The following is a 24,764-nucleotide window of genomic DNA, read 5'->3' as shown; positions in this document are numbered from 1 at the left end:
TCAGGACGTAAGACCCCACTAAACAGATGCAATTGTTTGCACATTGCTCTTACTTAAAAAAGCGCATGATAGCCATTGCAGTTAGTCTTTATAAAATATTCAAAGCCTACAAAATGCAGTACACTCAGCTTCTGAGAGTTTTGGTAACTTGGCACAGAAATCCTTAAAAAATAGTGTTCAATTAAAATGCTTTCTTCAGTGCTCCATCGTGATCATATCCTATATGGCAGTCCTTGTTCTCGGGGACACGAAATGCAATGTGTGTCAGCCAAATAATGTCAAGTGCCTGAACGAGACCCACTTTAGTTTTTGCGCGGACGCCGTTCCGTCGGATCAGGTTATCAAGTGTCCCGACGGCCAGGTTTGCACCAGCCTCCTGAAGATCTGCTTTCCCAAGGGAGCGACTGAAGCTTCCTGCACCCCAGATGCCGAAATATCGTGTCCTCCCTGCAGTGGATCAAGTCTATTCGTTTGCACCAGCCGCACCACCTTCCAAATGTGTGATGAAGGCAAGCTCATCGGCCAAGCAACGAAGTGCAAGGATAACACTTTCTGTTCCATGAAATCAAATAAATATTGTGTGGATCGGTGTGAAATAACAAAATCTGAAAGTGGATTCGAGTGCGACAGAGAGTCCCCCTTGGATGTATTAAAAAATAAATCACCAAAATACTAAATTCAGATGGAAACTATTAACTATTGGCAGAGAAGAAATATTTCTATTCATTAAAGTTCCGTTTTTAATTTCGTTTACTAAATAAAATGGCGTACTATTTATTAAGGTAACATATTATATCGATTTAGACTAAATTAGTGCATCCGGCATAAGATGGTTTCACAGTACCACAGCTGAAGATATCAGCATCGAAATAGGGTCTCTGCACTTTGCAATTATAGAGCAATCCTGTCCAGCTTCCACTCCTGAGAATACAATAGATGTAGCTAGAAAAATCCAGGAAAATGATTATTGTCTTCAGAATAAATAAAAATATGATGTGGCAATTACCTAGTGCACACTGTGTCATTGGGTATGGGATAGCGACCCGTTGAGTTGATCTCTTGGCAATAGGTGTTTTCATTGAAGGCTGGAGTTGTTGCAGTACTTTGGGTAGTGCTTCCTGAATCAGTAACAGTCACGGTGCTGTCCGTTGGTGTGTCCGACGAAGTTACGGAAGACGATCCAGTGGAGGTATCCCCAGTCGATCCTGTCGATGAATCAGTGGTGACTGTGGATGGGTCTGTGGTAGTCTCAGTGGGTGTGAGAGGGGTTGTGACAGTAGGAGTCACTGATGTAGTGGTGGTTTGCACATCGGGTTCCAAAACTCGATCACAAATATCTGAGTCGGAAGAGTCGCACCGGGAAACACAAGGCCTTCCGCTGACTGCATTTTTAACACTGCATACAAAATCTTCTGCACAGTCGAAACTATTGGCGGAAACAACATCACCGTTGCAAACAGCAAATGTGGTCCTTGAAGTACAGGCAAAAGTTGTGGATTCTGAGCAAACAGCGCAATTGGAGACATCACCACAGCCGCGTTCTATATTCGTGCCGTTGGGCATACAAATAATCCCGTAGGTTGTGCAAATGGGTTTCGATGCGGGGCAGGTGTAGTTGATAGTCTGGTCCCGGACACCTAAAAGCACGATCTATGAAGTGGAGGATCATTGAAAGTTCTTAAAACATACCATCGTAGCACAACTGGAACTCCGATTCACTGATGCAACTGTGCGCATCCACACACTGGCCACATGCGGCACTGACAATCGCCGGTGCCACAAGAGCACTCAGTAGCACGGTCAACATGAACGCTTTCATTTCAAAATTACGATTAAATCTCTAAGGAGCAAATGGCTAGCTTTATAAACCCCGGGCTGGGGCCATATCTCTGTGATGATCTCGGGGCCATAACATTTATCTTTCAATGCCGTGGAATGCCATAAAACTGCTCTTCCCAGTAGCGCAATCTTCGAGTAGCACGGGAGCGCTACGGGGCAAACAGTATCATATATTCTAAGATCTTTAGCATACCTAATCCATGGCATAAAACGCTGAAGCTATCTGCTGTTTTCTAGAGTCAGTTCATATAAAAGCCCAATAGCTGTCGGTTATCACAGTTAGTCCGTTATTCACAGTCAAAGTCAGCATAATGCAGCAATCCCAAATCCTAAGAAATCTAGTAAGAGAATGTGCAATTTATTTTGGGAAAAAGTTTTAACAATTTAACAATTCATTTTCAGTGCCTCATTGTGGTTGTAAGCTCGATGGCAGTTATGGTCCAAGGAGTGTGCAACAGTTGCCAAGCCAACAATGTGAAATGTCTGAATGAAACACACTATAGCTTCTGCTCCGATAATGTGGCGCCCAATCAGGTCCTTCAGTGTCCGGATAACAAGGTCTGCACCGACCTGGCCATCATCTGCATGGACAGCAGTATAGTGGATAGCTCCTGCTCAGGCGATGCCGATGGATCCTGCCCCACCTGCGATGGAAACAGTATGTTCGTCTGCACCAGTCGCACCACCTTCCAGATGTGCGATGGCACCAACCTAACTGGCCAGGTCACCAAGTGCAAGGACAACAAGATCTGCTCGATTAAGTCGGGCAAATACTGCGTGGACCTCTGCGAAGTGGGTGATTCCGTCGAATGCGACAGAGAGAGTCCTCTATAGAACTTTTGAATTAATTTTTAATGCATTCACTACCTCATGTCTGAACTGTTAATAAACCACGATTTTTGTAACTTAAGTAATTTGTTTGTTTCAATGATAAAAGAGGACATTTGTAGATTACATTGATCATTAGTATTTTATTTGAATCTAACCTAGGGTATACTTGTTTAACAATTCCAAGATTTGGTAAATGTGTTAACAAATGGTAAAATTGTCTTATATGTAACAAAACTACGTATATCTGTACGAATCTGTAATTGTTATTTTTGTTCGACTAGAATCATGCGCAAAGCTTTACCTTTTATTTAGCTCTTTCATTAATTATCTATCTGTCATTTTTGTTATATAACTAACCAAATTTATTGTTAGTAGACAAGTCAGCAGCCGAAAAATAAATTCTTCAGAATTCCAGCAATAAAACACTTTTTATCACTGTTAAGCTAAAAGCTTATCGTTGTTTTGGTCATCTCATGTTGTCATGGCCAAAAGCATCGCAAATTCTATTGCGAAGGTCAGTTCTTTCGCCATAAAAAAGTGAAAACAAATTTCGAGGTATCTCTGTTTACTTTAAGTATATTTTAATTAAATTAAGCAATTTAATTGACATTGACCCAATTGCAAGAGTGCTGCGTAATCAAATTAGACATATGAAGCAATGACGTCAAAATGGTGCTAAGCTGTTACGTACCAAAACATTTTTTGTGATGACTGTGATGCCGTAAACAAATTGTTCGGCACTTTCATGCTCCGATATTTGGCCTACGGGTGGTGTTGCTCCACATTTAATGGGCGCCCAAATGTGTGGAAAACAAATTCGCAACAGGAAACAAACAGTGAAAAGCGAGAGCACAGAGATGGGACCACCTCCCATCGAAGCCATTCAAACCATCCAAAAGCAGCCAAAGCATCCGAAAGGCCCCCCGGCACTTCGTTGATTGTGGCGCATCTAATTGTTGTGACGGTTGCGTTTTGTTATTGTAATTAATATTTAGCTAAACTCAGTTGCGTTTGGGCTTACTAAAACTAAAAAGCGAAAAGCGTTGAACAAATTGCGGTCATTAAACTTTTTGCCGCGCCGAGTGAAATAAATTGTCGCCCCCGCGGTGGCTGCCTTTCATAACAAAGTCACAAATCAACGCGAGTGGATCTACCCAACAACTACCGATCTCCCAGTGGATTATTCACCATGTTGCATCTGCAACTGACTCTGCTCTCCTGCCTCCTGGTCCTGGCCAACTGTAAAATCCAGAAACAGGCTCCAACAAACAGTTGGCGCGATATGCTTTTCGGCAGCAAGTGGCTAACTCCTGCACCACGTTGGCGCGAATCCAAATGTGGGTCTTAAAGCTGGCTAAGCCTAGCAGTTAGTGTTAACAAAAAAGAAAAATTGAATTGAATTCTGTGTAACATCCCACTAGTTTTGCCCATTTTCGCCCTGGTGCCCATCGGTCCTGGCAGCTGTTCAGCGCCCTCGGGCGAACAGGGAAATTGCATTCCCAGCAAGGATTGTGTGCTGCGGAACGGCATCCCGGCCGGTCCTTGTGGCGGCGGCTATGGCGTCTGCTGCATCTGTGAGTTTCCCACCCATGTGCCAGCAATCGCCCATTCTAATCCCTTCGTTCAGTTCTTCAGACGTGCGGCGGTGTCATACGCGAGAATTCCACATACTTTGTGAATCCCAATCACCCGGATGTCTACGACGGCACCGGAAGCTGTCAGGTAACCGTGCAAAAACTGCATCCGGACATCTGTCAGCTTCGCTTAGATCTGGATATGTTCTCGATAGCTCCGCCAGAGGCAGCCAATCATCTGTGCAACCAGGATCAGTTGCTCATATCGGGCGGCAGTCCCACGCCCACCATTTGTGGCAGTTCAACGGGAGATCACAGTGAGTGTTTGTCGTGCTTTTACAACAACATAAATCCCAGAGATTAACCACCGCAAACTTTCATCATTTTCCGCTTAAATATGCTGAATTAGATGGTAAACCATCAAAACGAGTGTGTTTATTCTAATGCGCATACAATCAGATTAGTCCTGTAAACAAAACCATCTTCTCAATGCCAACCTTCTGTTTTCGCAGTGTACATTGACGCGGGCCTTGGCCAGAGCAACCCGATTGTTTTGTCGGTGATCACCAGCGGAAGTTTTCCGCGTCTATGGCGCATCCGCGTCACCCAAATCCACTGTGGAAGCATCAGTCGAGCAGACCAAGGCTGTCTGCAGTACTATACGGCAATTAGTGGGCGTGTGCGCAGCTTTAATTACAACACGGTGGGTGGAAGACAACTCTCCAATCAGGACTACAGCATTTGCATCCGGAACGAGCGGAACTTTTGTGGCATTCAGTACAACGCATGTCCGGATCTGGAGAACAACAGATCCAGATCGTTCACACTCACTGGCAACTCCAACAATCCGGTGGCCACGATGGTGGGTGGTGGTGGTGGCATGCCACCAAACCTAAACGGTTGCACAAGCGATTGGCTACTGATTGGCTGCATTCGATCGGCGGACCGGATTCCTCCTCTGCCAGGATGCGAGGATCGCGTCTGTGGAGGCACTTTTAGTGCGGAAGCCGGAATGCTTGCCAAAACAGTGCAATGTAGGTACAGACTTAGATCATTAAATCTAATCGTATCTTTAATAGATATTTTATAATATATTGTTTTAAATATATCCCCACAGCAAGTGTTCGTCCATTCCGGCTTTATTTCCACACGGACGGAGTAGAAGCGCCCAATGATATAGACAACCGTGGATTTTGCCTTGATTATGTTCAGCAACCATGCACAAATGGTTTTTAGACAGCAGCCCACAAGTATGCAATACTCTTAACACGAAATCCACATGACGAATTCCCCGCGACTAAAATCGCTGGGAAATTATGCTTGGCGACGCAAAAGTCGCAGGAAAAACGCACACATATTTCGTATGTAATAAATATGTTTTATTTATTGATTTTCGTAATTAAGTTAGACGTAACATTAAAATTTAAGTTAATTTAGAAAGCACAAATCGTGTCGTGTGAGTGATGTCGTAGAGGATATCGAAATTTCATGTGATCCAAATTCTAACATTAAAATCGTTTTCAACTACTAATACAGGTTTATTGAATTACGTTTAATTAATAATACTTAGCAGAAGCAAAACAAAAATTGTATAACAGAAAAACACGATGATAAACGCTTTTGTTTAAGGACATTTTCGTTGCAGCGTTGTTGTTGGTACTCATTGCTGCCGTGGTAAATAGAAAATAATAAAAACCAGTACTAACTATGCGAACGTTGTCGTATAAAAGGGTAATTTCTGGGTTCGCTTGCTCGCCTGAGATCGCCAATTTCAGTCTGTGCGCGTAGTGCCCGACTTGTGACGTCACTGGGGGATGGGATTATCTCGGATGTGATGCGGGTATCTACGATATACATATGTCTGTCCTAATCCTAATAGGTTTGTATCAAGGCAGCCACGTGCTGTTTCTCCTCCTCGGTAAGACCGTTTTTCAGCGTGCGACGTACTGCAAAATATATTAAATATTATAACAGAGACTTCAAAAGTATAGTATATATGTATTTAGTTAGGCATAGGCAGTCATGCAATGTTAGGTCTAAAGGGCATGCAGGTTAGTTGCCTGAATTTTTGAATATCCTTTGAATTGCATGCAAACCGAATGTATATAAAAAACTTTCAAGGCTTTTAAGAGTAAGTTTTTCCATGCATAAAACCCGCATTTTTGACAAAAGCCAAAGGTTCCAAAATAAAGCCAAAGGTAATGGTTTTTAACAAACATATCATAAGGAAAAATGTGTAAAACTAAACACAATTCAATTCACTAACCAAAAAAGGTAAAACCTAAAAAACAGTTGGCTGTTCTTTTGGCAACGGTTACGGATTCGGTTAACAGTAACGGTTTCTACGGCGATGGTGCTCTTTCAACTGTGAATCCTTCGCGCGTGCGGCTGCGCTTCACTTCGATAGTCAATATATCAGATTTGTTGTTGGGTTTGGATTTATTTTATTTGATTTTTATTGGTTTGTTGGATTGGTGCGTTAATGGTAAAAGAACGAAATGGAAGTAAATTAAAACCCAATATAGGCAACAGATTCGTAAGCTATGCAAAACTAGGGGGACCAAAGCTGCGTAATCGGGAAAATATTGTAAATAAGTGGGACAAACTGCAGGTACTTGTGTAAATTTGGAATTTTGTGTGGGAAATAAGTATTTGTATAACTATATATAGTAGTTTCTCTGTGGAATTCTTGATGGTGTAGTGTGTTTCTGGTTGAAAGTATCCAGCTAGAGGTTATAGACATAGCGCGCTGTGTGCGATTCGAAAAGATATAGACCAACACCTTTTCATTAAAACGTATTCTCTCTATCGGAGTTTTGGACGTGGATCTCAATGGTATTACTTGTGCGGTCAACTTACATGATTTGCGATCCGCGTGGCGCGTCCGTTTCCGTTCCCTCGGCGTTGTCCGTGTTCCTGGAGCCTTGGTGGCGGTCTTGACCAGAGATTCCAGTATCTCATCGTCGCCATCGGTGAACTGCTCCTCGCTTTGGCGGGTAATTGGTGAGCGGAGCTGTTCCGCTCGTCGCCTCCGCCAGGTGAGTGTGCCATCGGCCTGGTCGGCACTCGATGTGTCCAGAAGTTTTCTGGAATATTCAATAAATTAGTATAATTTATTTATAATGAACGAGTAACGAATATACTGTAGTACTACTTTACTATAATATAATATAGATACTCGAAATGAAATACGTTTACGATTCAGGTTAAAGAACTATACCCCCTTTCACGCGATAAGGAAACTACAATCTCCCAGCTGTAAATCAAGTGTTCATCAGAAAATTCAGGTCATTCTAACAGAGATAAGATTTCCCCGTGGTTTGATTTATCATATCAAATATGTTTGAAACAACAAAATATATACTAAATGTCATGTTAATATTATTAAACGTCATCCGATAAGAATTGGTTAATTAATTGAGACTTATGAACTCACTTCAACTCGTCATCGGCCACGTCATCTTTGGTCTTGAACTTGGCCATATCGATGATCAGCTTGCCACGGGTCTTGTTCCGCTCCCTGTGGTTGGCCTTCTTCTCCAGCTGCTGCTGCACCCGCTCCCGGGTGGTGCGGTATTCCAGGGCGAACTCAGAGAGTGTCCGGCAGAATTCGTTGGGACGCGATTCCGCCACACTGTGCTGCGGCATTCCAAGCCACAAAAGGAACTTCCGGTAGCGATTCATCACCCGTCGGTGGACAATTTGCAGGATGATGATGCGCTCCGCACAATCGGCCAGGAAATCCACCAGCTTCTGCTTTAACGGTGGCGGGCTGTCGTGTTTGGCAATTAGTTTCAGACGATCCCAGCATGCCTTGCACTCCGCCTCCAACTGATTGAGATTGTGCGCCAAGTCCGTAAAATCCGCCTTGGAGGCTCGCGTAATGGGTCCGATCTCGGAGTACAGATCACTGGTATCACTGCTCGACTCCATGACCATGTGGCAGAGGTGGTGCAGCAGCGAGTGTTTGTGCACCGTGTCCTTCACTTCCGGAACCTTTGCCAGATACTCGATCTGGAATCCCTTGACGGGAGCTCCATTCAAAAAGATGCCCACAGACAGCAGGGTAGAGAGGATGCTGCGGAAGGTGCGATTCTGACGCAGGATCTCAATGCCTTGCTTGAGGTCCATCAGCGGTTCCGCAATCTCTTTCTGTAGTTTAAAAATATAATGGCCATTTTAGGATAGACGTTATTAAAATTTCTAATCTATAGCGTTATAACTTACCTCACTGTTGTCAAAGTCCAAACGGAAAGCCCACAATTTCAGGCGAGCTTCCAGCTCTGAAATGGAGGCCAGGGTCAACAGGAACTGCTCGGCGCTGCCCAGGGGCAACTCTGGGTTGGATAATTGGGCCTCCTGGATCTTGCCACGCTCCTCATCGGTGGGCAGCATATTGAGTAGCTTGTCGATTCCCTCCCGAGTGACCACAGTGGCATCCATCTTGAGGATGGCGGTCTTAATGGCCCTCGGAGGAGGCAGCTTGGTGATCGCAATATTGATGGCATTGGAGCGCTTGTGATCAAGCACGATGATCTCTTTGCTCTTGTTCAGCTCTTGTTGTTTCTGCAAGGTCAGCGGGATAAGGTTAATACCTTTCGATCAGGCTGCGATCGGTCAGAGATAAGAACACAGTGGTGCAAAGAGAAAACGAGAGTGTAGGGTGCAAAGTGCGGAATTGGAGTGGAGTTTCTGTGCTGTTCTGTACTGTTAGCAACTAGATCGTTTCTTTAAGTGTACGTGGGTGTGATAGAGTGTATAAGAAAAGTAATATTAACCAACACCAAAACACAAAACATAATGGGCAATAGATCGTGAGTTATGGTGCGACATATGTTTGTAAAGAGAGAGAGAGAGAGAGACAAAAAGACAAACAAATTTAATAACGTTTTGATTGGCACTCACCTCCTAGAGACATTGGAAAACATTTGAATATTTGAGAAATATTTGCATTTTGGTTTGAGTTTAGCACAACATTTATGTAGATTTATCCGCAAACAGACCGTTCGACATTTAGTTATTAAGAATTATACAATATATCCATAAATAGAAGGGGAAAGAAGAATACAAAAATCATTCGCATTTTGTTAACGCAACACACACTTAAAGAAGAGCCTATGACTAATTTAATCACAATTATCGTAGATCCATTGAATTTCGAGAACCTTTGACCAATTGGGTGTTATATGAGGAGAGGTGTTTTTGGTTAGAGCATACGAACCTTGGTCATCAAGTCTTTGGCCCGGGACTCAAAGAGATGTTCGAGCTTCTGGGTGTCCACGTTGGCATCGGGCAGCTCATCCCAAATGGTCTTGCCCACCACCTGCGGTATCATGTCCTCGCGCACTTCCTTCCAGAAGAGCTTGACCTTAGGATTTATAAAAACGCAATAAGTAAGTTACCATTCTTTCTATCAAACAATGATGAAACTAACCGTTTTCTTGTTCTTTTTGATGGTGTTATTACCATTGACCAGTTCCCCATTTATAGAACCATTCAACGAATTGACACTGTTGGTTAGACTGCCGCCATATCCGTACATGGGTGGAGGTGCCAGGTTGGGAGGCATCATGGGCGGTGGCGCAATGGCACCACCCAGCGGGGGAGGCGGCGGGGGTATACCTGCGCCCAAACTTCGAGGGGCCAGCACATCCTTCTCGTCATCATCCCTCAGATCCGTAAAGTCCAAATCGCAAAGATTTAGGGGCCTTGTCATATTCCTAACCAGTTCCTCCCAGTGAAGTTCATTTTCCGACTTCTTGGGCTCAGACTTCTTTACATCCTGATCGACACTAGAAGATCTGTAAAGGGAAAAGTTTATGACACCATAATTATAGCTTTTACCGTGTAAATAGGGGCCATTAATGATTAGTCTGACCTTATCTTCGATAGACTAACGCCTAGCAGACTTTGTATGTACATAAATATGATAAGTAATCGCTATCCTCGAGAAGACCAAGGCCTTCAGCAAGAAGCCCCCAACGGAGGTGTACCTGGAGTTCTACGGCCTGTACAAGCAGTTCCAGGAGGGCGACATCAACATTGAGAAGCCCGCCGATGCCGAGGGTGCTGCTAAGTACGATGCCTGGCAGAGCCGCAAGGGACTGTCCGTCGATGACGCCAAGGCCGCCTACGTCGCTCTGTACGAGAAGTACAACCCCATCTACGGATAAGCTACAGTTTATGGCCCACTCTGATACCAACCAATAAATCTTGACCATCTGTGAACTAAGTGATTGTCTATTTCGAGGGAGCTTCTACCAATTCTGTTTTATTGGTTCACAGATTATGAACTCAAGATCCTAAAACACCTTATATCAGATAACCGGAAAGCACGACACCGCTTATCTGTAATGGCTCAGCCGGATTTCTTATCTTCAACTGTTCTCGTAATATTCTCGTAAATCTTAGCTTGTAAAACATCTATCATTTTCTCTAATCTAAAGGGGTTAGTAGAGTGAACATTTATTGAAAGTTAGTGGCAATCAATTGATTTTGATATGGAAGAGCTTTCCTAAACTAACTTAAAAGCTTGATTCCCAGAAAGACAGTAAACGACTAACACCACTGGGTAGCTTCGAAAGTATAGCTCTAAACTTTAGTGGGTTTTCTCAGTGGGTTTTTTCTTACCTGGATATCTCTCCCTTGCTCTTGCTCTTGGCCAGACCCTCTTTGGCTTTCGAAATCAGACCGGACATATCGCCGACGAGGGCGCGATTCGCGGAATCCTGAGTGGGACTCATTGGCAGGTTGCTCAGCTTCTGGGTGAGATCCTTGACCGTGTGGTCCCGCTTCAGCTGGAGGAGCAGCTGCTTGTTCTCGCTCTCCATATCTGTGATACATAACAATCGTAAGGTTAAGCCCATTCATCAAATCTTAGCCCTCAAAAGTATGCAGCGGCAGATGCGCAATGCAATGTGGATGTATTGGCGGCGCTCGCGAGTATGCAACACACAGGTGAGAGACAGGTGAATGGAATGGAGTTAAGGTTTAGGTTGAGACCCACCTGAAGGATCCACAGGATGCGGCAGCAGCTCTGGGTTAGTACTGGTTAGGGTTCGAGCTGGCGGGCTGTTGTAGATCGGGGCGTGCCACCAACCAGGTGGCGGTGGTGGCGGTGGTGGCGGCGGTGGCGGTGGAGGAGGCGGTGGTGCTGCCGCAGCGGGTTTCTTGGCCGGACTCAATGGCTCCGGTTCCGGCAGGACATCACACTTAACCGGGGTGGAACTGAGGGGAGCGGGCGTGAAATCAAACCCAGAGGCATTTAGCGTTTTTTTCGGACTCAAAAGGACCTCCGGCGTTGGCTGAATGGGCTGATGGATCTGATGTTTCGGCGACTGACTGTAGTAGTTGTTCAGCCGGTTCGCTTCGTTCTCGTACTTCTTATAGGCACTATCGGTTTGCTGGATATTCTTCATAATACCATTGATCACAGTTGAATTGCGTTCCCGGAATAGGTTTTTCTTGGTCAGGAACTCGCTCTGATTGTTATTGCTCGCCTTGTCGAAGCTGTTGTTAATAATGGAGATGCTGTGGCTTCCAGTGAGCAGTTGCTTGCTAGGACTCATCACCAACAGACTGTTGTTCGGCGTGTCATTGCAGCTAAGGTTGCTGATATTGTTGTTGCTAATGTTGGTGATGCCGCTGATGTTGTTGCACGGTGGCACCTCATGTTGCAAGGACTGAGGCGGACTGTCGCCGGTTTGAATGGTGGCGGGTATGGCGGTTACAATTTGGCCTGTTTTTGGCATGGTATGGTGTTTTTTGTTTGGTTGTGGTTAGCATGATCAGCGGGTGAACAGCGGGACAATATTACACACAGTGATTAGCGTTTCGGTGGGAGAGAGAATCACAAGTTAGTTAGTCGCTCAAGTCAAAAGCAGCTTGTGTAAACAAATTAGGATCTTAGATCAAGAACTTACCCAGTCCCTCCCGCTGCTCGAGAGCAGCGAAGATTCCATTGGCCGCCGCCTCCTGTTGCTCCTTCAGAAAGCTCTTGTGCCGCTCTGCCCGCTCTCGTCTTCTTCGAAGTCCTGGAGTCACGCCTGCACCATCACGAGCTGGAAGGGATTAAATGAGGTTAGTTATGCTAAGCACTGGAAAGCCATTCTGCCAATTAGTCTCATACGTTTCTTCTCATTAAAGAGACCGCCGCTAAATTCCGTTGAGTTGGTGGAGCCAGAACTATCCTCATCCACCGTTGCTTGTGTAGGTGTCATCCGGAGGACAGTGGTGGGCAGGACCTTTGTTAGTGATGCGGGACTATTATCTGTGCTATGGCGACGCGACTTGCGTCTTTCAGTCGTATTGGTTCCCGGACGATAGCGTTGCGTTTTTCGCATTGAGTTCTGCGGCAAGCGCTGTCCATCCGACTCACCATCCTCAAATCTAAACAATAAAATTGTTATATACGTATATTAATAGAATTACGTTTCTTACTCACTTGAGCACCGCCTCATACAGCTGCAACTGATCGAGCAGATCCAAATCAGTGCCCGGCTTGGACATATAACGCTGGATCACTGTCTCCATGCCCTGCTGCTCTAGAAGATCGCTTTCGTCGTAGAAGCTGTCCTGATCATTCAGACCCGCCAGGGTTTTGTTAATCAGCGAAGTGGCATAGATCACCAGCTCGGCATCAGCATTGTCATAGTCCTTAAGCAGTCTGAAAATGAGATAGATATATGTTTAACTTTTGATCATCTCCAATCGGAGTATATATGTGAATAATCCCAAAAAGGAGGCTCTGACTGACTTACCTCATTATATTTGACCACGGCAGTGTGCCCTGGGAAGCGTCCACTGCGTGGATGGCACTGACCAGCACATAGCAGTTGGACTCGGCGTACTCCACGAAAACCAGCAACAACTTGAGGGCGGTCTTCACCACGGATCGGTAATTGGAGGCAATCAGCGAGTAGAGCCACTGCATCGTCGGCTCATGCTTCATCACGCCGTTCATTCCGTCCACATAGAGCATGACCTGCCGCCGCGTCCAATGACATAATTAGCCAATGTTCCCATCGGTGGATTGCCAAGTATGATAGACTCACCTGACCGAGGGCCCGCAGAATGTAATTCTGATAGTTTTGATCCGCACAATTGCCCACGCGCACCAAGCAATTGAGGCCGCCGAGGGCCACGAAGGCGTGCACCAGATCCTTATCCTCCTGGAACACCTGCTTCAGCGAGAAGAGAGCACGCCGCAGGTCACTGCCCTGTGCGGAGAGTAGTTTCTCTGCAAGATCAAAGCCAGTTGGTTACACGGGGCGTATGGGCAATAAGCAATTGATTCACTTACCAATTATGGCATGCACGCGCACATTTAACTGCGTTCGCACCACCAGCGAATTCTTGCGACTGTGGATTGCAAATAGATTTATTATATTAGTTTGAATGCTGACTCTAATAAATATATGATACACCATCTATCTATTCTCTCCATTCCAGAAACTTGATTGTTACAGAATAAAATGCACACGCCACACTATGAACCACTTTTCACCATGTGAAGTGCCAAAACACAAAGATTAGGGCGCACAATGGGGAGCTAGCACCTCGAGCCCCGACTCCTGCCAATGGAGTCGAAACCCGGTTCATTGACCAGTTAAGAACATTGATTACCCGCTGGTGCCCACGACGTCTCACCCCGGTCCCAGCTGGTCATAATAAAAGTAATAACAAACGACGCAGATAATTGAAAATGGACTATGGGGAGGCAGGCCGGCAGTCCGACCGACCGACACCGGGCTCATATACTCGTACTTCTCATATAGAATGCCATATAGACAAAGGTGAGTATCTGAGTGTCTGAGCCGCTGGTGTCCAAGTGTCCAAGACACACCTGTGTGTTTGTTGGTAACGCGTCTCTCCCTTTCTGCAGATTGACGGGCACCTTCCGCGGAATTTTGATGCGAATTGAAGCGCATGATTTGCATGCGAGCTCGCGCTGCCATGACTAATGCGATAAGCATGATTAGTGGCCACTGAGCCAAGTTCCCATTCTGGCCATTCTGGCCATGGCTAGAAGGAAAGCACTCCACTGCCTGTGGCGCCACACCACTCGTAAATAGAGTGGGGACGAGTTTGCGCCGCAAAGTGGCGGCAATTTGCGCAGACGCGGCGACATTTACGTTATAATTTCAAAGACTGCAGATACGGCTTAGATGGCTACCCCGTCCCACTGATGACTGATGATGATCATGGATGCGGATGCGCTGCAGAAGTGAAAGTCAGAAATAGACCAGAAAACCATCCATTCCCGAGCCGCAGTCGAGGGTTAAGCAACTCCAGAACGTTGACTGTGAACTTGGTACGGATATGACCATCTATGTTGCCAACATCTTTTTTAAGGCTAATGCTCTTGCTTTGACACTTGTGCCCCGCCGCGTACATCATTTTTCTTTGTGCCCCAAGTTTTGTGAGTTTTGTGGAGTTGCTCTAGCGCCTGCCTATGCCATGACATCACGATCCCCAGACTGGCCTCGAAAAATAAAGAAAAGCCAAGAAGTGAATAAGGGAAACCCAGAATCGACTAAAAAATACCTCAAAAAGATTAATAATATAACAATTACCCATTGTCTACCAAGCTTCTATAATCTAGAAAATAATCTACCCAAACTGCATTTAGATCCAAATAACATCATTCGTTTGAGGGTTTTTTAGATGTACTTGTACATAAATAACATGCATGCCAGTTATGAGAAAAGAGCATAAAAAATGTAAATATAACCACTGCAGAGCTGCGACAACGACAACTCAAAAGTGACGTGGCGAGCGCTTTTGTATTTTTTATTCATTTTGTTTGTCTCTGGGCTTCTTTTTCTGCGGCTGTGCGCGGATTAAATGCAAATTAACTGCAGAGTGCGGCAAGGCAACAAGTTGCACGTAGCAATGTCGTGGCATGCAAATGTCTTCAAACAATCCACTGAGTGCCGGTCAGAGCGACAGAGTGGCAGGCAACTAAGCAGGTAACCAGCCAGGTAGGCAGATAGCCAACTCGGTTTCCTGTGCCACAGATAGCGACAGTTTTTTATGGCCCGGCCAAATAACTTTATTAGCGAGAGCGGAGATGGCGATTCCGATCGCGATGCCGATCGCTATTGCGGTCCAGGCGGTCCCACATGGCGTATGTGTAATATGTTGCATTTCGGTGAAAGGCTGACAGTGCCACCCACGATCGGTTGCCCCAATAACCCAGAGGGGTTTGACTGGATCGAAGTTACCCAAAGTGGTTCGATTTAAGTCGGCCACTAGAGAACACAAGGAGCTCTAAATCCAACTTGATTACATTTAATAATATTTACATTTTCTCTAATGTTAAATATATATCAGATTTCAATATTTTTGCCTTCGCTTAATATTGTTAGCAGCATCTTATTGTTCCCGAAACTAGCAAAAATGAGTTCAAGGTAAAATGCAGCAGCGACTGCACCACCTAAAGTTGCAAAAGTGAAATCCCCTGACAAATGTTTGCGAGTGGGTGAAGTGCACCAGGTGTGCCCCTCATGTGGGCTGACAATTCTTTTCTGTCCAAGCTCATTAGCCGTCGCTTTGAGCCAAATGTTGGTGTAGGGGGAGGGGACATACCACCCAATATCGTTAGCTTAGCACCACACTCACCTGACGTTGACTCCCTCGATTTCCTCGGTCTGCTCGGCCAGCGATGACTCCAGATCCAAGTAGGCTCCGTAGTCGCCATCCTTGTACACCTGAATGGCTGCATCGTCGATCTGCAAGGGGAATGGGACAAAAAGGAGAAGCTTAGTTTCGCCGGCAATTATAATTAAAGTCTGGCTAAAAGTAAATGGCAACTCCGATCTCGCCACTACCGCACTACGCAGTAAAAGTTGTTTATGGTCTCGGCTCAAGCCAAAGAGAAAGAAGCTGATGGAGATGGCGATGTGGTTTGAGTTTGGCTTTGAGCCTCAGCTGTGGTTGGAGATGGAGGTTGATGCGCTACTGCAGCGTAGAACGTTTTGAGACACGCAAAGAAATCATACTGCATATCTCATTATTAGTGAAAATAATTACTAGACACTTCTTCAAGCTGTTCTATAAATATATATCATACGTTTTGTGTTCTGAGCAGAATACACAGTTTGAATTAAATCGGAATGTAATATCTAAACTTTAAGCTTAGCAATCACTTTCAACGTTTTAAGCATAAAATTTAGAAAGGTATGTCAATTTCTCTCAGTGTACAGTGACGGACGCTACATTGAAAGTCCGCAGACGATTTCGTTTAGGCGCACATTGCGGACGCCAGTTGATTGGTGGCCAAGACCAAGATGACGCGTCGTCGCCGGCTGGTCACCTACTTTTCTCTGCTTTCGGTTTCCAGACATCAGACATCGGACTTTGGATTTCAGTTTTCCGTTTTCCAGCCGCTGATTGATCAAGCTCCTGCTGCGTGCGCACAAATGCGCTGATTGACGGCAGTCGCAGATGTTTTATTGGCGCATTGAAAGTAATTATTTCTGCATTTACAGAACAATTACCGGACAACATGGAATTATCTGTGTCGCCGTCGCTAGCTTAATGTGTGAAAAAAAAAACAAAACGACGGGAAAATAAAGATGACAAATACTGTCCGTCATCCGGGTGCAAGATTAGACATACGCCCCTTTGGACACGCCCTGGTCTAAGCAAAAAAAAAGTAAGTTTGGTTTAGGGTTTGGTCAGTTTCACACCCCCAACGGAAAACGCTGCGCAAGTCCTGAGGGATTTCTTGGAACAAAGAACATTTGCTAAATTAAAGTATTGACCGCATATTGGTCGTTGACTTTTCCTGGAACTATTAAATAACTTTTCTATAAACACTTCAACTTCATCACTATTGTGATTAATTCATGATTGAATTTCATTGAGTAAACAAGAGCCGTGACGACAAACCCAATTCAAGATTTCCTTGGAAAATGACTCGCCGCCTCTCCACTTATTATACGAAATATTTCTTAAAGTGCCAGGCTGTCTAGCGAGTCACGATTTCTTATCAAAAAGAGAGCTCTCGACTTCCCGAGCGAATTTTGCCTTCGGTCAAACTTCCGCATGTTGATTTAGCATTTAGGCAGGGAAAAACTTTCTAGACCAAGTTGGGCCGTCATTGTTTGCCCAAGCTGGAAATTCACATTCAAATTATGTGTCAAAAGCGTGCTTAGTCGGTATTTATAAACGCCACTTTATATAAGCCATCGGGCAATTAAAATCAAAGCAAACATTGGCCAAAAACTAAATCCATTCCGGCTCGCTTTTATGATTTATTTATATTTCGCCTCGTCTTTTACACCCATACATTCATTCATTCATTCATTCACAACTCTATGCAAATTTTCTATCGGTGGCTTTTTTGATTATTTTCTTTGACTGAAGCATGACAAGATTTTTTAATCAAAGTGATTTTTGGATTTTTGGCCAACACATAAATGTGGCTATTGACACAGTTAAGGCGGCGAGCATAAAATTCGACGAGGAGAAAATGTAAAACAGCTTAACAAAATCCAGCATATATCGCATTTGGTTAGGAAAAGATATAAATATTTTGAAACTATTGGCACGCGGTTAAATGTTGTTGAAAAAAGTTATTGATGGATATGACAAATTCCAAATTAATTTTCATTATTTTATCACATTTTCTACAACCATAAGGGGAGTTGAATTAAAGTGGAATTTTAATTGGAACTGGCGGTATACATATGAAAAACGCATATATATAAATGATGGTAATTTATAATCAGTAATGACTGCATGATATATTTTTGATTATCTATATCTGCCAAAGGTAATCAAAATAACTATTTAAAACCCGATAGTCGAATAATGTGTATGATTTTAGCCGGGGTCGCTAACAATCTAAAAATAATACCACAAAGATCCATAAATGCCTGACCTTGTTTTTGTGTGCTGATTCAGGTGACTAACACTCTTGCTTTCACATCAATCAAAGTTGATTGACCCTCATCTGACCGCAAAATCTGATGGACGGCTCTGCTAATTGAACTTAAAAACTTCAAAGAGAAGTGGACGTCTTGTGCGAATTATTTTTGCAAATAGCCAGAGATGCGTAAGTGTCAACGTGGCTCAAATATTTGGCCGACGTGAGTAAGCTATGCAATGGATAATGGAAAATTTTCTGGCTCATTCAAGCGGATAAGCTGACCTAACTAATTTGATTGACTTTGAATTTGAATATTGTCCGGTCGTGTGAATGACACATGTAAATGACGCAATGCCCTCAATACAACGATTAATATAATTAATTAAATTAGTTTTTTTTTGTAACAATTACTTGCTGAACCGCAAAACATTTCAAATTGATTGCTCGGTGGCTTTTCACTTCAGTCAGCCTTTTTTATACTTTTATCGGCCTTTGTTTGGCTTCACTTGATTGGTAGAACTCCCGATATGCCTATCTAATTCTACGAGAATAGAATATATGTACTTTTTTGTAGTGAGGTGACCGAAGCAAAAGTAAAGCTTAAAAATAATTGGCAAAAAGAATAACATTCAAATTGAAATCAAAACAAAGTGAAATAAGCTTATTTTTATTATGATGGTCGAGTGATTTATACCCTAAGCTCTAGTAATAAATTTCTAATTGGTTATTAAATATTGTATCAAAATGTTGAAAAGTTAAAATTTTTAAACACCTTATTTAGTAATCAGAATCAGGGTTAGGCTTAAAATTTATTTTGGGTGACCTAACAATTAAAATACCCTGACCAGCAATAGCTTTTATTGGCCATCCAATGATTATTTATATTTTTAATATTGTTGACTCTCAATCTGTTTGGCTCGCTGGCCTGATGTCTGATGTCATCGAAAACAGCGACGACGGCACTGGAGATTAGTGATCGGTGCGGCGAAAATTTATGAATCTATTGTAATGCGCTAAATTTAACAACTTGCAGGGGAGCAGCGAGCGAGCAAAGTTCTGTTCGCTGACTAATTGGACAAATGGCATTTACAGCTGCCACTGGTCCTCCTCCGGTTTTCCACATCAGCAACTGCCTGCCACATAAATCTGGTACCGACGACAACATCCTGGGATGGGGAGCAGCAGCTAGAAGAACTTCCTTTTGCGATTTGCTCATTAGAATTTATTACCGCCGCTTGTCAAGATTTACGTATCCTTGCGGCTCCACCGATTTCCAGCTACCCGAGTCCCAACATCCAGCAGCATTCAGCATCCAACTTCCAACTGGATGACAGATGACAGGCAGGGAATGGGGCTATTCGAAGCTCCTTAGTGGCTTTTTTGCAAATTAGTCAAAGTCAGGCCCAAACAATGGCAGGCTTAGATAATTGCTGGCTAGCCCGGCTTTCACAATGCACTCCAAGAAGTTGCAGTTCTTCGCTCCGACTTCCTATTAGTTGCCACAGATTGTGCGATAGCAATAAGTTAGCCCAGCCTTGAGGCAACTCCTCTTCCCCCAGTGGATCGTGTGGAGCCACATCCAAACCAAACCAAGCCAAACCAAACCAAGCCGAGCCAAGCCAAGCCCTCGTCGGATCCAGAGCCTCCGGTTGCGAGGTGCATCTGCCATTGTCTTTTGGGTGGAATCTCCTGGAGGAGCGGGTTCATTGCCATGCAATGCATCATTTGTTCAAATCGCTTGCCACACAATAAAATATTGCAATGGTGCCATGGTAAAGAACATGCTAAACCCTTTGGTGTAGTTTCCTGGAAACTTTTCCCTTCATTATTGACCAATTACCACTTTTGCAGATTCTCGAAAAACTTTACGTCTATATGTTTTAGTTGTGGCTTTTCCAATTCAACGCTCACTCAGCTGGCCGCAAATAAAACTTATTCCGTTTCAATTGACTTATTTCCTTCCCTTCACCAAACCCATTCGACCAATGTTCAGTTTTTTGTGGGATTGTGGCAAAAGTTTAATCTTTCAGCTTTCATGCGAAATTTTCTCAAATAAATCAATTTGTGGATTCTGTTTACTTTTTCTGTGTTTTCAGCTCCAGGGCAATAATGGCTCATTCTGGGCCGTGTTGAACGAGTTATGATTCTTTCATTCGTTTATTTTATAGAAAATTTGTAAGCGATGTAGAACGTTAAATGCGTCTAAACACGCTATGCAAATATTTAAGTTTAGCCGCAAAAAACCGCCCGAAAATATGCGAAATTAAAATTTAACTTTTTGCCTTCATTTGGCTTGTCAGTATAAAATAGATATTATAAATAAACGCTTAGAGCGAATTTTAGCATCAACAAGGCAAGTTAAAAAAATGTCGTGGTTTAATTTCATATTAAAATAAAATTCACAATCGATTTGGAGTGTTATATTATTTCGCAAAATTTCAAACCATATTATTCTACTAAGCATTTTAATTAAATACGAAGTAGAGTATACTTTTCTGGCTAACTGTTTTAACTAATCAACGGTTGTATCACTAGTTTGGCGATTGGCAAAAAAAAAACTTGTCGTCATGGCACAAAAATACATTTTAATTTAGCAAAACCTTCAAAAACTATAATGAATAAAAAGAATACTTAATTCCTAATCTTGATCGCGATAATGCTGCTATCCACCTATTAATGTATATAAATGTATCTCGTAAATGCGCAGTAAAAGAGTTAATGCCTTTTCATATTTGTATGCGTGTTGGCTGGCTAATTTTGCGCAACAAAAGATTTTTTCGGCCGAAAGATTTAGCCAGTGATAAGCTGGCAAGAGATAAGTCAAGCCAGTTAAGACCGAAAAAGAAAGAGGGAAAATACTGTTGTGTTCTGTTTTGGTCAGACTAAGTAGAAACGGAGTGAAAAATATATTGTTTATAAGTAGGGAATCTTCTAGTGAAGACACATAAAATATATATTAAAATATTATTAAATAAGAAAAAGCAAATACTAAATGCAATCATTGGTGTTTAAAATGAATCAATTTTATAATAAAACATATGAAGTAAGCCAAACTGAGCTCTTGGTCAAATAAAGCGGCACGAAATTGAATGACTTATAGACAACTAAATCATACTCCTTATTTCTGTCAGTGTAAATACGAAATATCTTACGCTTTGTGGTGCATTGAGCAGCCGCAGGATGGTGCCCAGCTGATTGGCCAGCGGCATGGTGGTGGCGAAGGCGTAGGTGGGCGCCCGCACCGGGATCGGGAAGGCGGTGCAGGCCGAGAGCGGATCGCTGTCCACCAGATACTGGACACGGAATGTGATCAGTTCGTCCGGCTCCATTTTCACAATCATTTTCGACGCGGCTTTCAATCACTTTTGCACATTTGTCTTACTTAAATCAGTGGTCTATTTACTTTTCGCGATTTTCTCTCTCTCACTCGCGCTCTATGATTTATTTACATTTTCACTCGAACACTTGAACACTGAAATGGATTTTTGGCATGAGATTTTTTTGCTTTAAGCCCGCTTGCAATTTGCCTTAATTTCGATTTTGATGGCTCTTTGGGCCAAGCAAATGCCAAGCCCCACATTGCGCTAAGCGCATGCGAATCGAAAATAATAAAAATTGTTGCATAATTGTACACACGCATGTTGCGCAATTTTATGCTAAATATTGCAAATTGTTGGCACGCCACGCCCACTCCGCCCCTCCTTCCTCTCGCCCATTTCCATGGCGATAGCTTATAGCGAGATATAGCATAATTGCTATGCCGAACCGGATCGCTCGCTTTTCTCTTCATTTGTGTAAATATTTGTCTTTGGCTTTCTGGTCGGACGACAGAAAACAAGCCTTGGCTCATAACGTCATGATGACGATGATGGCTGGCTGTTTGGCTTAACTGTTGTGTAACTTTCAATTCAATGTCAGTTCGGTAAGGTAAGAAAACCACGCCCAACATCATCAGCATGCAGGGCAGCATGCACCTCAAATCGAAATCAAATCAGGCCTGAATTATCAAGAAGGCGACTTCATTTTGGCCCGCTATGTCTATTTCCCCAAAGGTACCGCTAAATGTCAGACGTTTATGCAAATATGCAGTAGAGTCGGAGCTGCAGAGTGGCGTTTTTGTGGTCTGTGTTTATGGCCGAGGAGGGTTTGTTAACGAGGTTCTTGAGTGTCGGTCGGTAGCCAAAGTCAGTAGTTCTCCCCCCTCGCATAAGTGCTCATAACGTGACTCTAATGTATTCCGTTCGGCCCGCCGGTGCTGCTCTTGAAGTCGGACTTGGACTTGGATTTAAGCTTGGACTTGAAGACTCGGCTCAAACACTTGTCGCACACCGACATTGAACTCGCCGGAGGTCCAAAGACGGTTGAGAAATGGGTTGAAATAAGATGAGTTGGTAGCGCTTTAGAAAGTACTATAATGAGTGCGCGGAAGAGAAAAACAATTAACGAACAATTAGTCGAATCAGTTTTCATAGTTAACTACAAACTCATTAGATAAAGCATTCTAGTTAATAACATAGTTATTATTTAGCTACAGTCACATAATCTTGGACCCCCTAAGACATTACTCAATTCCAATTCCATCTTTTAGCTTTCTTTTGCCTGCTGGCCAATTAATAAATTCCACTACAACCATTTTTCACTTAACAGATTCTCGGTTGCTACCATTTGGCAATAACTTAGCTTAGCAATTTGTACTATACAACATGTAATTATTTTGTATTTTAGCAACTAACTCAACACATTTTTCACAGATGCCAAGAGTGGCGGCTTTTAAAAAGCCACAAAAAGCGCGCTTAATTGCAATAATTCATTGCGAAGCAACGGCGAATGGCAATACGAAATGAATTGAGAAAAAGAACAACAAAAATATAAAGCCATAAAAAGGCTAATAAAAGCGGTTAACAAAGGGAAAACAAAAGCCAAGAATATTGTGTAAACGTAAACAGCTGTTCCAAAGTCACCCAGCTCGAGTGCTCGATTCTACGGAATGTGAAATGAAATAAGTCGAGTCATTAAGCGTTGAACCGAGGTGTTTTCAGGTGGGCTTTAGGGCCGGGCCAAGGGTCCAAAAAAGGACGTTAACAACAAAGAGTTAAGGTTTAATTGAAAGACCGGCGACTGGATGGAAGACGGACCTTGCCAGGCTTCCTTTTCGCAGCAGGCAGGTGTGCCAAAATACAGGAAAGAACCGGCAACAAAAAAAAAGCGAAGAAACGAAGTTACCAAACTACCAACAAACAGCAAACCGGCAACAACTTGTTCTCAGCATGCGAAAGTCAAGTGGGCAGGCTGCCTTTTGGTTTCGGTTTCGGTTTCTGAAACTGAAAATGAAAATCAAGTTGGGGCCGCAAAAAGAAAAGATTTACTTTCACGCATACGAAACGTACTCCTGTCGGTCAAAAAAGGGTTTCGGCCAAGTCAGAAAGTTAAGTGACCATCAGCGTAAATCGTTTATGTGGCTTGTCTATGGCTTCCTCATTGTCGGCGACGTGCAGAAATTTAACGAAATTAAATAAATATTATGGAAAAACTAAAAGACATTGTAAATGCTGGCTTGTTCGCTGGCAAGCAGCGGCATATTTAGTTACAAATTACGACAATGGCGCCGGACGACGCCAATGTTGGCCAATGTTGGCCACATTAAAGTGTAAATAATTTATGCAAATGCTGCAGTCAGTCGAGCAATTTGGCAGCAGCGGCAACCCCACCAACAAAAGTCAGCTACAGTAACAACTGGCAGGTAATGAAACCCGCCCGCTGGCTCAAGGAAACTCTTTTTTTATAGCTGACGCTGCTGGTCTCCTCTTTTTGGGTTTTTTTTTCCATTTTCTTGGCTCAACTCGCCTTGACTTGCTTAAATGAACTTTCACTTTTTACTGCCTTGTGGTCTTTTACTCGCTGCACCCCCTGTGCACCCCTCGTTTTGCCTCCCCCAATGTGCAATCACCATGTTGCAATCGCTCGAGGAGCCGCCGCTTCTTCAGTTTTTATGCCATCAATTATGCAAATTTTCCTTACCACGATGGCTAATAACTTAACAATTTCCCAAAGACGCTTAATTGACAGCTACTGTGCAGTAGTCTTACCCACGGCAGTTCCCCTCCTGATCCACTAAATATAGCCAGATGATGATCACGATGATCCCATCGGAGCATTGACACTGATATAGTTCAGGTTTTATAGGAAGTTCAATGAATTCGTCGTTAAGTATCTATCTAATTCGCAAAGATCTCAGCAGGAAGTGAACATTTTAGAATTTCATTTACATATTCTTAAGAAAGATTGCTAAGAAGATCAATTAGTTATTTCCATTTTGTATCCAGTCAACAGCCCTATTTCTTAGCCCTATTGCCTTCTTAAATAAGGCAACTCATATCTGAACAATTATTTAGTTAAACTTTTAAATTACTACCATCTATAAAATATACCTTTGCACGTGACACTTGATCGATTTCAAGTTCACTCGAAGTCAAGCAATTTAATTTAGTGAGCATGTAACTTTAGTTGTTCAAACTTATCTAGTAGTGAACGGCGAAGTGAACAATCCAAACCACTGTACATACGTATCAGTTAAGCATTTGCGATACTTATCGCTTACTTAATAAAGACATAAACCCAGATAGGTTCAATGGGTTCGCAGAATG

General features: G+C 43.2%; 6 protein-coding genes across 11 annotated transcripts in view; 4 read left to right on the top strand and 2 right to left on the bottom strand.

Moving 5' to 3' along the window:
- The first annotated feature begins 89 nt into the window (after positions 1 to 89).
- Positions 90 to 731, top strand: LOC6604940. The gene is made up of 2 exons (XM_002029747.2): positions 90 to 143; positions 200 to 731. Exons 1-2 carry the CDS (start codon positions 114 to 116, stop codon positions 674 to 676), a joined length of 507 nt encoding a protein of 168 aa, XP_002029783.1. The 5' UTR covers positions 90 to 113; the 3' UTR covers positions 677 to 731.
- On the bottom strand, positions 717 to 1,821 carry LOC6604939 (cell wall integrity and stress response component 4). Its single transcript, XM_002029746.2, has 3 exons — positions 1,690 to 1,821; positions 1,007 to 1,637; positions 717 to 942 (listed from the first exon to the last, which is right to left on the bottom strand). Exons 1-3 carry the CDS (start codon positions 1,817 to 1,819, stop codon positions 801 to 803), a joined length of 903 nt encoding a protein of 300 aa, XP_002029782.1. The 5' UTR covers positions 1,820 to 1,821; the 3' UTR covers positions 717 to 800.
- A 301-nt stretch (positions 1,822 to 2,122) lies between these two features.
- Positions 2,123 to 2,753, top strand: LOC6604938. Its single transcript, XM_002029745.2, has 2 exons — positions 2,123 to 2,180; positions 2,242 to 2,753. The coding sequence occupies exons 1-2, from the start codon at positions 2,151 to 2,153 to the stop codon at positions 2,671 to 2,673; spliced, it is 462 nt and encodes a 153-aa protein (XP_002029781.1). The 5' UTR covers positions 2,123 to 2,150; the 3' UTR covers positions 2,674 to 2,753.
- A 1,106-nt stretch (positions 2,754 to 3,859) lies between these two features.
- On the top strand, positions 3,860 to 5,722 carry LOC6604937. The gene is made up of 5 exons (XM_002029744.2): positions 3,860 to 4,007; positions 4,092 to 4,244; positions 4,298 to 4,561; positions 4,757 to 5,278; positions 5,362 to 5,722. Exons 1-5 carry the CDS (start codon positions 3,860 to 3,862, stop codon positions 5,478 to 5,480), a joined length of 1,206 nt encoding a protein of 401 aa, XP_002029780.1. The 3' UTR covers positions 5,481 to 5,722.
- A 184-nt stretch (positions 5,723 to 5,906) lies between these two features.
- LOC6604935 (FH1/FH2 domain-containing protein 3) overlaps positions 5,907 to 24,764 on the bottom strand; it is a 38,798-nt gene continuing 19,940 nt past the window's right edge. Inside the window, exons 2-18 of one of the 6 annotated variants that reach the window (XR_004361661.1) lie at positions 21,273 to 21,592; positions 15,867 to 15,976; positions 13,546 to 13,604; positions 13,298 to 13,482; positions 13,004 to 13,227; positions 12,688 to 12,909; positions 12,373 to 12,632; positions 12,167 to 12,304; positions 11,251 to 11,982; positions 10,875 to 11,076; positions 9,679 to 10,045; positions 9,466 to 9,612; positions 8,472 to 8,810; positions 7,681 to 8,396; positions 7,104 to 7,330; positions 6,511 to 6,642; positions 6,100 to 6,190 (exon numbers count right to left, since the gene is read on the bottom strand). Coding sequence is in view for 4 of the 6 variants with exons in the window: in XM_032717323.1 (XP_032573214.1) it covers positions 6,117 to 6,190; positions 7,104 to 7,330; positions 7,681 to 8,396; positions 8,472 to 8,810; positions 9,466 to 9,612; positions 9,679 to 10,045; positions 10,875 to 11,076; positions 11,251 to 11,982; positions 12,167 to 12,304; positions 12,373 to 12,632; positions 12,688 to 12,909; positions 13,004 to 13,227; positions 13,298 to 13,482; positions 13,546 to 13,604; positions 15,867 to 15,976; positions 21,273 to 21,461 (4,191 nt within the window). In the remaining 2 variants the exon portion in view is untranslated. Of the gene's footprint in view, positions 6,191 to 6,510; positions 6,643 to 7,103; positions 7,331 to 7,680; positions 8,397 to 8,471; positions 8,813 to 9,464; positions 9,613 to 9,678; positions 10,046 to 10,874; positions 11,077 to 11,250; positions 11,983 to 12,166; positions 12,305 to 12,372; positions 12,633 to 12,687; positions 12,910 to 13,003; positions 13,228 to 13,297; positions 13,483 to 13,545; positions 13,605 to 15,866; positions 15,977 to 21,272; positions 21,593 to 24,764 lie in introns of all 6 variants that reach the window. The other 5 variants (XM_032717323.1, XR_004361660.1, XM_032717321.1 and 2 more) reach the window with 5 other exon arrangements.
- Positions 10,109 to 10,679, top strand: LOC6604936 (acyl-CoA-binding protein). The gene is made up of 2 exons (XM_032717899.1): positions 10,109 to 10,115; positions 10,179 to 10,679. The coding sequence occupies exons 1-2, from the start codon at positions 10,109 to 10,111 to the stop codon at positions 10,415 to 10,417; spliced, it is 246 nt and encodes an 81-aa protein (XP_032573790.1). The 3' UTR covers positions 10,418 to 10,679.

Source organism: Drosophila sechellia, chromosome 3L (genome assembly GCF_004382195.2).
Source record: "Drosophila sechellia strain sech25 chromosome 3L, ASM438219v1, whole genome shotgun sequence".
NCBI classification, from domain to species: domain Eukaryota; kingdom Metazoa; phylum Arthropoda; class Insecta; order Diptera; family Drosophilidae; genus Drosophila; species Drosophila sechellia.
The sequence above is the reverse complement of the archived record's forward strand: the minus strand, read 5'-3'. Positions and strand labels throughout refer to the sequence as shown.